Raw genomic sequence first — 14628 nt, forward strand, 5'->3', positions numbered from 1 at the left:
CCATTTTCGATCTCTGCTGCATGTCTGTGAAAACCCATAAATCGGCTGAAAACACAGCGTGATTCAGTAACTGCCAGGCCCGCTCCTCTCCGGCGATATGCGGCAACGAGTAGCGTGTACTGGGGTGGACTGGGAGCCGCCGCGATAAATATAGCTGCCGTGGGATTAATGCGCCGTTTGGCTAAATTTGGTATCAGCCGAATTTTAGTTTGGACAATAAACTCTCAGATTGACGTGTTGCGTGTGATCCGAGGGTTTGTCGATGTTGAGAAAACGTGTAAAATAGCCGAATTCGCAATGGAGTCTGGTGTGGACGAGCGAAATCTATGGAAGACCAATTGATTTTGAAATTGTTCTGCAGGATTAAGCAAAGCAAACATCGACCGACTGTCTGCACGTCTGCTTCCTCTGTGACTGATAATATAACGGGTTATTTTTTTCCCATGGACCCGTGGAGGAACACGTCTCACACCAAAGTCAAACATGTATTATTCAAGCGAACCCAAGCAGGAGAATTGACCAAATAAGGGCAAATCTATTATTTAAAGATCAATAGCAGGGAAATGAATTGTGAAATTGACTTGAAATGAATGTGATGCAGTCTGTCTTTGTTGATCATTTGATTTGCATGACCCCTTTCTTTTTTTTTTTTTACTGAATATTTGTTTTAAACATCGACACGTGCACTATTTCAATACCACTCGATTGCTGTCAGAGGTTATAAAAGCATTTACGCCAGTGACAAGCCCAGAGATCATTCATCTAACAGCTCACTTTGGTTCCTGATAACCTGAAACCCACATCCACCGTCATTCCCATGCACTGACAGCTCTCGCCTCACACACTCGGAACCGAGATTGGAAGTGTAAACTTACTACGGAGACCGAGCGGGCACAGTGGTATTGTCTTCCAACAAGGCACCAGCGGAGCCTGCTGGGTGGAGAGTGGCTGCTGGTTCAGTCCTTGCATGCGGCGGCTGAGGGGAGACGATGGCGTTCGTCTCTTCGGGGCTGGCAACCGTGCTGTCCGGCATCCTACTCTTTATTAGTGTGTGTGTGTGTGTGTGTGTGTGCACTGTAACATGCCCTCATTGCAGCGCCGTGACCATAATTGATATTTGTGAAAGCTGCAGTCATTTGGAAGTCCTTAATGGGAGAGTGATGGGTTTCAGCAGCTGCTTCTCCTGCGCGGTGTGATGAAGTGGTCGGATCGCGTCTCCGAGGCTCTCTTGTGGTCGCCGCACGAGGCTTTAAATAAAATGCCGATAATTGTTTGCCGGAACTGTTTCACCTGCTGCCGCTCGGGCCACTGCAGCCGCGACTCTGTTGACATTCATTACACAGGTTGGGGCCGTATTTGGAGCTGATGACATTATCAGATATGGAGGCTGAGGATGCTGTGTAATAGCTTTCACCAAGATGTGGCCCGATGACTAAATAATTCATCGCCTTCCAGGGGGGTGAAAATCTCTCTTTCCCATAATATTTGGTCAGGGCCGTTTAAATAATTCATCCGCCTATCCATAAATTGTTTGTTCAATCGGTGACCTTTTCGTGGGATTAAGGAAGCACAATAATAAATTCTTCAGAGACCTGGCATAACGAATGGTACAATTATGAGGCAGGATTGGATCGGTTGTCGCAGCCTGGTGTTGGTTGCTTAGTGACAGCAGGAACTTTTCCGCCCACTATGTTTGCTGTTAAAGTCTGAGTGACTGAAAGGACAAAAACAATCACATTATGGCAGTCTAGACTTCAGCTGCACACAGGTCCTGTGTGTGACTTCCTGTGTCTTTGACAGCCCGTCAGTCACTTAGCGATGAAAGCTTCGTGAAGTAGATTATTTTTAGAGCCCAATTATCACTCTTATCCATGCTCGCTCCTCCGCAAGTACACTGAGCACTCGATCTTTAATGAAATTAACAGGCCAATCGAGGACAAGAGGAGGCGATGAGCGCTTATTGTTTTCCAGTTAAATCCTCTAAAGTCATTAAACGTAGGTGTGGATGATGTGGAGGAGAATCAGGGGCGTGGTTTTATCATAAAAAAGCAGTTGCTCCTCGTCTGTGTGTTTTTCGTCTTAATCCACCAATAAGCTTATTTGAGATGTTCATCGCAGTATTTCACTTCTCTGTTTCAGTGATGGGCATATTTCAGGTGGTGTTTCTCTCTCTAAGTCAGTTGGATTAGCTGTAGCCTTGTGTGAAAAGCAGGGTGCCAGCTTTAATGGGAAGGTAGCCCAGTGAACAGCTCGGCCTCTCAGCGGCCAGCGCTTCCCCATCGTCTCTCCACCTGGTCTTTGAGCACCTAGCTGGCTGCGGACATGTCGCTCCTGTCCCCCTGTCCTCTCCTCCTCGCTGCTTGTCGCCTCTCTTTCTCCTTCGCTTTCTTTTTTCGCTTCCTCTGAGCCTTTCTTTTGCCTTTTCTCTCCCACCGCTCTACCGCCCACCCTCCTGGGTTTTTTTTTTTTACCCTCCTCTTCCTCCCAGTCTCTCCTTCTATCCATCCCATGTCGCTGGCTGCCCTTTCCTCCTCCTCCTCACCCCGCCTCCATCCTAAAGCAGAGTAGCTAATGAAGAGCCCCATTTAGCCGGGGACTTTAGTTCAGTCAGCGCTCGGTTGCGCCGGCCGGCCTCGGCTGCCGTGACTGGCTGTTCAGGCTCTGACATCACACAGGGGCCAGCTGTTGATTTGGCGCTGTCTCCAAGGCTGGCTGGCTTGATGGCTTGTGGCAGGTAGACTTGTGCTCGCGCAGCACTCTCTCTCTCTCTCTCTCTCTCTCTCTCTCTCTCTCTCTCTCTCTCTCTTCCTCACTCTGTGACACCCACTCTCCCTCTCCCTTTACACTCCCCTCTCCCCATCTTACACACTCACTCAGTTGAGCGAGCGTACAAGAGGCAGCAGGCAGCTGCCGAGGAGCGAGCTGGGAGGCGACTCCAGCCTCCTCTCCAGCCATTTGCGCCTCCTGTACAATGGAAACTAAACGGTCGAGTAGCGGAAGGGATGGAGGGCAGAGCTGCCGGGCAGGTAGGTCCTGCACTTTCCAGCCACTTTGCTAGAGAGTGGGCATGGACCTCACATGCCTTTTTTCTGGTTATTGATTTCCCATTAATATTTCTATTTTGTCTATTGTCTACTGTTTCTATATTGTGTTTGTCTTTAAAGCTGTTGTTTCTGCTGTTTGTCGCCACACAAAGTGAACACATGTTCTGTTCACGGCTGCTTCAGAAGTGACAAGAGAAGCTCCTCTGCAGCAGCTTTCTGTTTCTTTTCATCATCAGCATGGTAGCAAGTCAGTAAGCAAGTGTGCCGTCTTTTTCTTTGGCTTGTTAAACTAAGCCCAGCGTGAGATGTGGTGTGCTGTCAGTGCCGTGCTACTCACTGAGCCGAGCCAGAGCGTTTTTTTTTTTTTCAAAATCTCTCCTCCAGTTTGCCAGAGCTGCTTCTGCTTTTCATTAGGAGGATAATTAACCGAGATCAGCCAATAAGAGGCTCTGCTCCGCATTGTTCTCCAGCCAAGCTCATCCTCCGTCTCCCCGGCTCTCTCTGTTTATTCTGCAGGTGTTGTGTGCAAATTGACTTTTAATGACTCTGGCGGACTTTTTGAGTTATTCCTCTCTCAAAAGGCTCCGTAGATTAAAACTGCTAGACTTGCATGTTAGTTTTCTGTGTTTATTGTTTCTCCTCTAATTGCCTAGATTGATATTCCCCTGGAAGCTCTCCTATGGGATAGGTAATGGATTACCTACATGCTCTGCCGTGAATTTAATTTATTAATGCTGGCTGGGTGCGCTTCTGCTGCGCCGCACCACACTCTCACTGCCTTATGTGACCTGGAGGCAGAGAGCAGCGCAATTAGAGGCTCATTTGTGCCTGTTTATGTTTTTTCTGTTAATTCCATCTGAGCTATTACAGGCGGTTCCTTAAACTGACACCGCCTCAGTCGCCCTGAAATTGAGGCGAGCAGTGTATGAAAGTGATATAATTTCATAGGCTTTGCACTAATCGTTTTCTGGTGCAATTATATAGCTCCCCTGTCAGTGCTTCTCTTGCTTTGCAATTAGCGGAAACGGCTAGAAAATGGGAGATTAGTAACTCAGTTAAGCAAAACTCGGAAATCAATTTTATTGCACGAGCACAAATGTGAACCAGTATTAGCAAGCTATTTAACAGTTTATTTGATGCTTGATTTTATTTGCCAGGGTGCACGTCCTGCACTCTGCTGAGGCTGGCTTACCCTAAATCTGTCTTCTGTCCGTCTTTTTGTGGGTGCGTGTGCAAGTCAGAAATCAATTTCGTTGCCATAAAAATGTTTGGCTGCCTTCGCTGTGTTTGTAGAAACTAAGAATGCCTGGTAATTGGCAAGCCGGTGACACAAAGCTGTAACCCACAGACATGGCACTACCTTTTGTGTTTGTGTCGGTGCTTTTGTCTCACGGTAGCGAACAGAGCTCTGTTTAGTATTCAACATCTCGGCAGACAATATCCCAGATGTTTGGCGCCGCTCCTGCCGTTGTCCTTTTTATGTGACACTTGCGAAAGCTCATCAGCTGCAATAAAGCATGAATTATTTCCCAACTCACAAGCTGCGCCTGCATGAAGAAAGATGCCTCCACTTCTTTCCTTTTTTTTTTTTTATCATTTTTTTTCCTCTCTTTGCTCAGACGCTTGGAAATCATGGGTGGATTTTCTTTGTGATCACTCAGGAGCTTGTGAAGGTGATGGCTTGTTCCTCTCCACCCCGCGTTTGACTCTCATCTCCTCGTTCTGTCAGGAGCACAGCCGGGGATGGAGTAGCAGATAGAGGGAGGGATTGAGGGTCCTTCACCTCCAGTTGAGCTGGTTATAACCAAGACAAGAGCCCTGATCCACGCAGCGCTGAGCAGAACACAACAGAGCAGAGGTGTGGGAGGGAAAGGTCAGCTTCAGTGAGAATGAGAGAGAGGCAGGTGTGTGTTTGTGCTTGTATGAAGAGGAATAAAAGTGTGTGTGTGTTTGTGTGCCATCACCGGCAGGCTCCTGTGCGCTTCACAATGACTGAGAAATTTCTCATTAGCTTGCCATCAAACATAATTGTCTGTGAGAGTGGTCCTCTAAGAGCCCGGTGTATGATTAGCTCTGCTCGGTCGACGACCACCGTAATGACTCGTCCCGCTGTGGGGTTTTTTAAGAATTCGTTTTCCACCAAGAATTAATGTGCAGACACTTGTATGTGGGCACGTGTGCCTGAAGGGTTACTGCAACAGCCTTAATGATTTTTAGAGTATTTAGATTTTATTGGGGTCTTTATTTTGCTTATTGATTGCAATTAATTATTTCCATTTTTCATCTTAGTGAGCATATGTGTAATTTTAATACATTCGTATATACATTTTTTTGAATTTTTATTGTGTGCAAATGCTAAGGTCTGATGTGCATCTGTGTGTTACTGCTGCTATGCCATCGAGCAAGGCGATAAAGGTGGTGTGAAGAGGCGGTGTGACACTGAACGATGCCTGAGGGAGCCTCTTTAAGGTTGCTGCGCTCTGCGGCGACTGTAATACCAATGAACCACTCCCTGTCAGCTACAGCACAATACGCACAGGCAGACGGCGCGTAACTACGAGTTCACTGCTACGTCTGTGTGGATGTAGGGTGTGTGTGTGTGTGTGTGTGTGTGAGAGGCTGTTGAGCATCAATCAGAGAGTGATGTCTCTCTGTGTCCGTGTCTGTCAAAACCTTTTTTTGGGGGGGGGGTAGGCATTGTTTGCACCATTAGCATTCATTGGACAGTCTACACTATGCTACACACACACACACAGGCTCAGTGTGAAGTCCTGAAGCCAGCCAGCTAAGCCGCGGCTGCACTGTCCGCTCAGCAGCTCTGGTCATAAAACCTGGAGCGCCCACGGCCAGACTCAGCCGCACTGCTGTCAGAGCAACTTTTACACTCTGCTCGTTTGTGTGTGCGCGTGCGTGTGTGCATCTGTGTGATAGCTGCAGGAGCGGCACTAAATTACACATTTTTCCATTTCAGACATTTAGCTTGCAACAGAAAATGGCAACACTTGTGCCTTCAACCAGGAGCAAGGAGGGCAAATATCTCGAGCCGCTGCACAGAGACGATAGTCCTGTCACACATGAACAAAGATGTAAAAAGCTCAGGCTGCATTTAAAACGAGATAAGAGGTTGAGAAAAGAGCAAAGTGGTGGCGATAAGAGCATTTTATAACAAGAGGGAAAAGATATTGAGGAGAGAGGTGATTCTGTCTTAAAATGAGAAAAATACATTGTCAGATTACCTGGCGACAAACTGCATTTACTAGTTTTCGCACTCTCCAGATGTAATCTTGATGAATGTATCCAGCCTGGGGCAGCACTCGACCGTTTGCTGAAGCCAAGGAGAAATGTTCCTCACAGATTTGCTAAAATGCCAATCAGATTTTTTAATCTGTGTTTATCTCTCTCGTTAAGCATTAACACTCTGGGTTCTGTGAGGCAGCCGAACAAAAGCAATGCACCAAATGGCGACTGTTCCTCGGCACGTCTCTCCCACCCATCATCATCAGCATCTCAGTCTGCAGTCAGCTCTGGCTGCGAATGGAGGTGTCATGAGAAAGGAGATTATGAAGTGAGCAGGGATTCCACTTGACCTTTTTTGCCTGGCACCAGGAGGTGGGGGTGGGGGGGGGGGGTGGTCGCACCAAGACCATGTTGGGAGCAGCAGCCAGGCCTTGGCACCGTCGGGTGCCAGAGTCAGCGTGGCACCTCGCCCGCTGACTGAGTCGGGAGATTAGAGGGGGAGACAGAAGTAGGGAGACAGGGAGAAGCCTGGACACGGGTTTGATGGAGGAGAATAAACAGTATTAAGCGATCTGATGCTGAGCTTGAGTAAGTCATTGATAGGTTGTTTGTCAGAAAATGAATCAGCAACTTTCAATTTTTATTCCCGGGTAAAAAAGCCCCAAACAAGAATTGGTTCAAGCTTCTCAGTTGAGAGGATTTTGAGCTTTTCTGTGTTTTATAGCTTCATAAACTAATTATCTTTTGGGTTTAGACTGCTCGTCGCACAAAACAAGACGTTTCATATAAACTTGGGCTCCAGGAAATTTTAATGGTCTTTTCACGGTTTTCTGACATTTTATAGATCAAAAAATCAATGAATTAATGGAGTAAACAATCTGAGATCACTGTATTGAACGAAAAATCATTAGTTTCAGCCCTAATCTCATATTTAGCTGCCTCATTTGGCAACTACAAGCATATTTTCACAATATAGAGGAGGTTGGTAACCAATTGTAGAATTCATTCGACAGAACTGTGAAGTGAAGTGCACAGAAAATATCTGATTGTCACATTTCGTCCCAACAATACGTCTATTTATCTGCAGCTCTTTTGTTGTCCGTGTTTCCATTTGTCCGCCCTGCCCAGCCAGTGTCACCCTGTAGTCAAGCTATAAAGCAGTTTGCAGGAAAGCAGAGATTGCACACTAGACGATTTGAAATTTGTGTGGCACCAAATGGCAGGAGGATTTTCAGCTGAGAAGTGCTATCTTCCCCCCGCTGCTCTCTGAATTCCTAATGCCTGTTTTTTACGAGGTTGGTAGGGGTGCCTTCTCCTGTTGCCTCCACCGCACTCCCATCTCTGCGCTCATCCATTATTAATGGCGCATCGGCACGCACAGGCCCAGGAATACACACTCACCCCACTTTTACTGTTTTTTATTTTTATTAGAGTTGCTGACATCCCGACTGCTGTCAATCCGTGTGCGACCTCTGTCAGTGGCGCTTCAAACCTCCGACCTCTGTCACCCCGGACGCCACAGTGCTAACCCCGTGCCTCTTTCATCCACAGGTCAGCAGGGGTCATGAGGGTGTCGGAGGCCCCGGTCGCTGTTCAGAGCAGCTGAAGCAGACATGGCCAGAGAAGTCTCGGATGGCAACGATAGGCTCAGCCTCATCGACTTCACCAGCTACATCCTCCTTCGCCACAACCACCACTGGCTTCGAATCAAGTACGTCCACTGTTTGTTTCTGTTTGATGGGAATATTTAGGGAATGTGATGATCTCCTAGGACACACTTTAATGGGAAATTATGTGTATTTCCATCCACTGCTGTTATGAAGTAGTTGTCTTATTGGTGTCATTAAACCTTTAGCAGATGAAGGGGACACAGTAGATAGAAAGCAACGTTAACAGAACCCCAGTCAAATCTCAAATGGTGGAGAACATGATAAAAGTGTGACCTCCCTTTTGGTTTCATGTCTTTTATTTGAAGAAGGTCACAGTTTGCTCATCACTCCACAGATCGGATGTTTTAATTTTCATCTCTTCAGTGGAGGTTTTAGTTTCACACATACAAACTGGTGGATAGAAACACACCTACATAGAAATTGGGCAGCATAATATTTTAAGAATTCTCCCGACATTATCTTTAATGCTGTGTTACGGTACAATATTCATTTTTTCATATTAAAAATATCTCACATTGTTATAAAATGTGATTGAATTTCTCTTTGGTTTCATTTTGATGTGAGAACTGAGTAAATATACATGTTTGGTCGATATATAATAGGATGTACTGTCATTGTATCAGATGGTATTTTTCAGCTTAAGGAAACCACACATAATATTTGCACAATTGAGTCATGGAAAGGTTTTAATTTCAAACTCAAGTAAAACTTTGAACATTAACACACTCTCGACCCCAATGGAATAGTTTGGTGCAGTGTTAAAATGAAACAAGTCGGTGTCTTTATTAACCTGTGGAGGAAAGTGGGAATTAATTCAGATCTGTCAGTTATGACTGGTTGTGGCTCAAGTTAAAAGTTTCCCTCCTGCAGCATCTTCTGATCATCACTTATAATCCATAATGTCACATTACATATACAGTATGTGTTTAGGAAATATATGCTGCTGCCTGTTTCCCGTCTCATAAGGGACCAATTTGCTTCCCCTAAATTCTCAGACGTTTCTTTAATGTAACAGTAAGGATCAAATGATGATCCATATTACTTATGCAGGCAAAACATCAGGGATTCCAAACAGGCACACAGTGCAATTACCTCAGCCTTGAGAGATGAGACGGTGAAACTCGAATGCATCAAAGTCCGGAGCCAAATGTAGTCCAACACTCCAGTCTCATGATAAAATGTGTTTGGGAGAATGAATGATTCGGTGAGGGACAAAATAGCGATCCATCACAAGCCCGGCTCTTGAAAATATCTGTCCAATATTGCAAATCTTCAAGCGAGTGACTCGAGAGACTTCACTCATCAAAATGTCAGCAACAGACACTAAATATTCAGAGGCGTGCGCGGCACTCTGGAGTATTAAGCTGTTTTCTTTCAGAATGTAAAAATAATGTAAAGCAGCAGCTGGTGTTGCTTTTGTCAAACCTCTGACAGGTCATTGAAATTCAACATCTGACTCGCCACCGCCAAGCTACATTGGCGCTAACCTCCGAGCCTCGCGCGGCATTGGCTGAGCGGTACATTTGCCAGGCAGCGGACCTCACTCAAAGTCAATTGCTCCGACACAGAGGAATTGGATGCCACCTTTTTTAAAGAGAGCGCCTCCCGCTCGCTGTCTCAGCTCTTCTGGGACGGAGATAAACAATCAGGTCTCAGCCGGCCACTTTGCGGCTCAGCGATCAGATAGGAAAATGACTCTGATCACTGCCGGGCAAATGGGTTGAGGCCCCGCTGATTGGCGAGGGCTGAAAACGCACACGCAGCCAGTCACGTACACACTCGAGTAAGCCCTGTCATGTGCGGATCCAGTTTTTGATGTACAAAGTGAATTTGATGAGCCCGTTTCTAATTAACCTATTAATCATAGCTCTCATGTACCAGATGTCTGCCCTCCCTCCGTGTGTGTCTGTATGTGTGTGTGTGTGTGTGTGTGTGTCTGTGTGTGTGTGTTTCACTGCATGGGGCCTAACTGCATAATGAGGGCATATCAGCAGGATGAACTCGCACCACGACTTCAACACAGGGAGGTCACAGTATTACACAGATAATTCCTACAACAGGCCATAGGTGCAAAGCAAATCATGTTGCACGTTCAGTAACAACGTGAAGTTGTTTCATTTTGGAAACTATTCCTTTTCTTCAGCAGAATTAAAGTTTACGACATATACACTGAGGATTTTAGCTATAATATAGTTTTGTTCCAGGAATTAAAAAGAAAGATCTCTTTTGGGACGTTAACCAAATGAAAACACAATTTAATAAAGTACCTAACAAATCATATTTTACACCAGTTTACTACCAAGTGACGATAAATTCAAAATTAATAAATTGTGAGTAGGAGTGGAAACGAAAACTAATCTAAATCTGTGTGATCTCATAGGAGCAAACCGTCCTGCTGCGTGTTGTCCAGTCGCGTCCATTGTCTCTCTGAACAGCTGCAGAGTTGTGAAAGAGAACCAGTGACTGACGACCACAGACAGGGTTGATGACACTGCTGCCTTGTTCTCTGTTAATGGCTGAATCCTATTTACATATGGAGCCCTTATTAAAGTTATTAGTTGAACCTGTTTTTTAAAGACAGCGACTCCTGCTCCATGTCTCAGCTCTTAAGGGACGAACATAAACAACAGAGTCTCAGCCACTTGTCATGTGTGACACAAACATATTTGCTCGGCTGCTCTCTGGGAAATTCGTGGCAAACCAGTGTCTTTACTTCTGCAGTATTATAGCTTCCTCTTTCAAAAGGCAGTGGGTGGATGCGTGCAGATGTTAAACACTCCTCAAGCCAAGAAGTGGACAGCCACAAATGAAGAGCAAGTAAGTTTCATTTATTACTTCTGCATTATCAGCTAGTAAATCAATGTATTAACTATTTTATCACCTTAATGCCGACCACATAGATTCACCCACTGTCAAAATGTAGGCCCACATTGTCGTAGCTATCAATTAATACGCAATTCTTATTAGAAAAGTGCATAATTCTGAACTTTTCCATCTGTCACAGCGTCAAGGAGAAGAAACATGAAGATGATGATGCCTCCACGTCTGTTGTGTTATTTTTTTATTGTGTACTCACAGAAAGATGCTTTTACACTTGTTTTTAACTCGTGCCTTTCAATCTATTTAATTCTGAATTTGCTAAAATAATTTGCTTGTTATTAAGTTGTGGTATTTCTGAAACAATAAATCTGATTCACTCTATGAAAATGTGCAATGTGATGCTTGTATTTACAGGATTACAGTTGAAAAATAAACTCTGGTGGACAAACTATCATGCAACTTATGTATTCTGACATGGTTCCTCAATAAAAAACAATATCTTTGTCATATTTGTACTGTATCACTCTGTATTTTCCGATTCAAGTGCAGTCTCAAACTTTTTCTTCCAAGAACATGGCCCCTTACAGACATACCCCTTCCTTTCAGGTTCTCTCTACTCGCCAGCACCTCCCAGTAAGACTTTGCAATGAGAATGTCCGATACCGCCGACAGTGAAGCGACGAAGGTTTCCGAGGCCACCGACCCGGCGTCGTCTCCAAACGACAACGCCGCCAAGTCTGAGGTTTCAGACCCGAGCCAGAGCTGCAGAGATGAGCAGGGCAGCAACAGTAAAAGGGACGCACAGGTAAGAAAACAGTGACGTCTCCTGCAACTCAATGAGATTCATGTTCACTCTGAAGACAGTCCCTTGTCCCACTGGCCAGAATGATTGGGCACTTTTGTTAAAGCAAGTGTCGGGTTCCAGATGTCAGCAGCCTGACCGAACCCGGACCGAGCTGAGGACAGTTGACACTTTACCAAATAATTCCACTTTTTCTCCAAACTCGTCTCCATGAAGATTCAGTAACAGTCAGCGTCAAACACAAACTGCCTCCGGGATCTCCTGTCACCTGCAGCACTGGAGATGATTCTCCCGGCTGCTTCAGCGGGCAAAATTATTCCTGAAAAGTAGAGTGTGCACAGACTGAAATAATAATGTGGCGCACGACTCTACTTTCCCACAAGGTCAGTCAGCGAGAGGGGGAGAGCGGCTCCTCGCTGCTGTTGTAAAAATCATCTGGTCGTGTGAATCTCATGTATCCTCCATGGGAGACATTTAGGCAGTACTCTACTGGGGATCCTGGACAGCTGAGATCACTCTCAAATAAATTGCTAATTAATTAGGTCACTATGTCACTGCAACAAATGTGCTTGGGGACCGCAGAAAATATTCACTTGTTAATTTGCCTTTTTTAAAGTAAAGCCTGTGCAGACTGGTTTCAGTCCACAGAGGAATGGACGCTAAAAAAAAAGCAAAAGTGGCCAAACAATTCCTCAAGTGTGGTCAAGGAAACAAAAAATCCAGGAAAGGAAAAGGCTTGTCTCTTTGGCCGCAGCCTAAAAATAGGATTCAGGCCAATCTGGCCTTGTGGTTGGAGGCAGGCAGAGCGAGGGAGCCAGGCAAGCAGATAATCTGGAGCCCAAATCCTGGCTTATCGACCAACTTCCTGTGTCTGCGCTAGCCCGGGGAACAGAATGACACCAGCATGGGGGAGTCGCAGTCGAGAGGGGAGGGGACGCAGGAGGAGAAAGGAGGGGAGGGATGAGTTGAGAGTTTGGTGAGGAGGAGGGAGGTAGAGGAGCATGATGGTGTTGGAGAAAATGTCAGCAGGAGCAGGAGCAAAAGGAAAAATAAGAATTAAGATTGATTCCTCCTCCATTTATCATTATTCTCAAGACAAAAATATATAGTTTTAACTACCAGCTCCACTCTCACCTTTTAATTGACGTAGTTTATGTCCGAGCCCCCTGTGATGTTTCTTGTGACCTCCCCAGATGTAGGCTATCTAACTACTTACCACTCATCTGCTCCTTCTCCTAAATCGCACCCTGGCATGATTAGACCGTGTCCATGGGATATGCCAACATATGCTGACGGCTCTGAAGCCCCTGACCTTTCTGATCGTAATTTCTCACCGCAGAGGAAGTGAATCTAATTCTGCCGCTCTGCGTACGGGTGACGGTTAAACGCCTGAACACCTCATTGTGGGAGAAAGGGAGGAGGTAGGGAATGAGGAGAAGGAACAGGGGGATGCAGAATAGCATTCCGACAGAGGAGAAAGGAGGGGGTTACAAAGGACTGGGTGACTTTGCCACCATCTGCCTCCAGCTCCGTCCTCTGCAGCAGGACAGGTGGCTGGTGGCTGCCCTACTTCTGCTGACTTCAGCCCTTTCCCTCTCCCCCCTTTTTCCCATTCCTTTATCTCCTGCCGGCATTGTTCATTCCCCACCGGCCCCACGCCACTCAATTAGCCGGTGTAGCGTGCACTCACGGTCCCAGTCCTCTCCCCCCACCACCACCACCTCCACATCCACATTACCTGCTACAGAAAAGGGGTGCGGCAGGTCACAGGCGCTGGAGACGGGCGAGCAGTGGTCCATTTCAGTTTTTTTATAGGCGTTCTTTGGCCCTCAAGCTCAATGAGGGAGGGGAGGGGTTGTCCTTTTGATTTTTAGAGGACAGGTGGGAAGGACAGAGCTCCGTGTGCATGAGTGTGTGTGGATACATGTTGGGATTAGGAATCAGAGGACTGGGCTCTGTTACAATTTAGACTGAAATGGCTCCTGCCAGGTCCCCCCCCCCCCCCCCTCTGTGCACTTACTGAGAGACCTTCTGTTTATACGTACACAGACACACACACACACACACACACACACACACACACAAAGCCACTAGTGCGTAAAGCGCAGAGGCACCGAGCTGTCTCACACACTGTTGGGCGGCTGGTTTCTCTCTGCTCTCTGCATCTCACCCCCAGCGCCTGGGTCTGATTCACATGACAGCTAAATGGAGCCGGGATCTGCGCATAGAACTGACCTGACGCGCTCGCAGCCAAATGTCTGGCTTTTGTTTTCTGCTCCGTGTGAGAGGGAGAGAAAGAGGGAGAGAAAGTGGCCCTACAGTGCAACCGCTTTGGTACCATATGCTCTGCAGAAATTAATTCATGCTCCCAGGAAATTGTGAATGTTCAACTTGAGATTTCAAGCTGCAAAGAGGATTTTCTTTCTTTTTTTTTTTTTTGCCAGATCAATGCCTCTAAAATGTTTCACTTTAGGAACAAACATTAAAACGCAGGCAGTTCGGGATGATGTTTTTTTTTTTTCGCCGTCTTGAATTGTTTCTGCTCTTTTGCAGAGCTAGTAGTGCGTGAATGCACAAAATGTAGGCCAGTCATATTTAATTCAAACTTCTCCACTTTTTACAAAAAAGTTTCAATCCTCATTTCCCACTTCCAAACTTCTGTGGTTTGTTTGATTTGTTTTTCCTGTGCACTTCTTCCCTGCACCCCTCCCCTTCCTATGGACAGCCTGTGAAGTACTCCAAGGTACGGTACGCTCGAAATGCATGTCGTGCGAGGACGCTCCGAACGCGTCTCATGTGCACTTGGGTTGCGTTGTTTGCTTGGATTGAGTTGGAAGTTGTTGTACCTGTGTTTCCTGTCAAGCAAGTTGTCATCGTACACATTGCTGCGGATGTATAAAATTCCTCCAGTACAATATATTGAGATGCCATTAAGTGAAGTGAAGTCTGACGTCTGAGCTGTGCCTGAGAACACAGATAGTTTGAAATGGACATATCCTGTGTGCTTGCTGCATTGCTGTCGATGTTCCCTCAGGAAAAATATGACGGATTAGGT

General features: G+C 46.0%; 2 protein-coding genes across 22 annotated transcripts in view; one reads left to right on the forward strand and one right to left on the reverse strand.

The window, feature by feature from the left end:
* The window catches only part of zranb3 (zinc finger, RAN-binding domain containing 3), an 89536-nt gene extending 88534 nt beyond the window's left edge, over positions 1-1002 (reverse strand). Inside the window, exon 1 of the mRNA XM_034608157.1 lies at positions 876-1002. The gene's annotated coding sequence lies outside the window, so the exon portion shown is untranslated. The remainder of the gene's footprint in view (positions 1-875) is intronic.
* Positions 1-14628, forward strand: part of LOC117775239 (R3H domain-containing protein 1) — a 38544-nt gene that overhangs the window by 805 nt on the left and 23111 nt on the right. For 8 of the 21 annotated variants that reach the window (XR_004616239.1, XM_034608201.1, XM_034608227.1 and 5 more), the window contains exons 1-4: positions 2798-3026; positions 7833-7992; positions 11378-11576; positions 14299-14316. Coding sequence is in view for 16 of the 21 variants with exons in the window: in XM_034608201.1 (XP_034464092.1) it covers positions 11418-11576; positions 14299-14316 (177 nt within the window). In the remaining 5 variants the exon portion in view is untranslated. Of the gene's footprint in view, positions 1-2593; positions 2735-2796; positions 3027-7832; positions 7993-11377; positions 11577-14298; positions 14317-14628 lie in introns of those variants that run through there. The other 13 variants (XR_004616238.1, XR_004616237.1, XM_034608299.1 and 10 more) reach the window with 9 other exon arrangements.

Source organism: Hippoglossus hippoglossus, chromosome 2 (assembly GCF_009819705.1).
Source record: "Hippoglossus hippoglossus isolate fHipHip1 chromosome 2, fHipHip1.pri, whole genome shotgun sequence".
Lineage (NCBI taxonomy): Eukaryota > Metazoa > Chordata > Actinopteri > Pleuronectiformes > Pleuronectidae > Hippoglossus > Hippoglossus hippoglossus.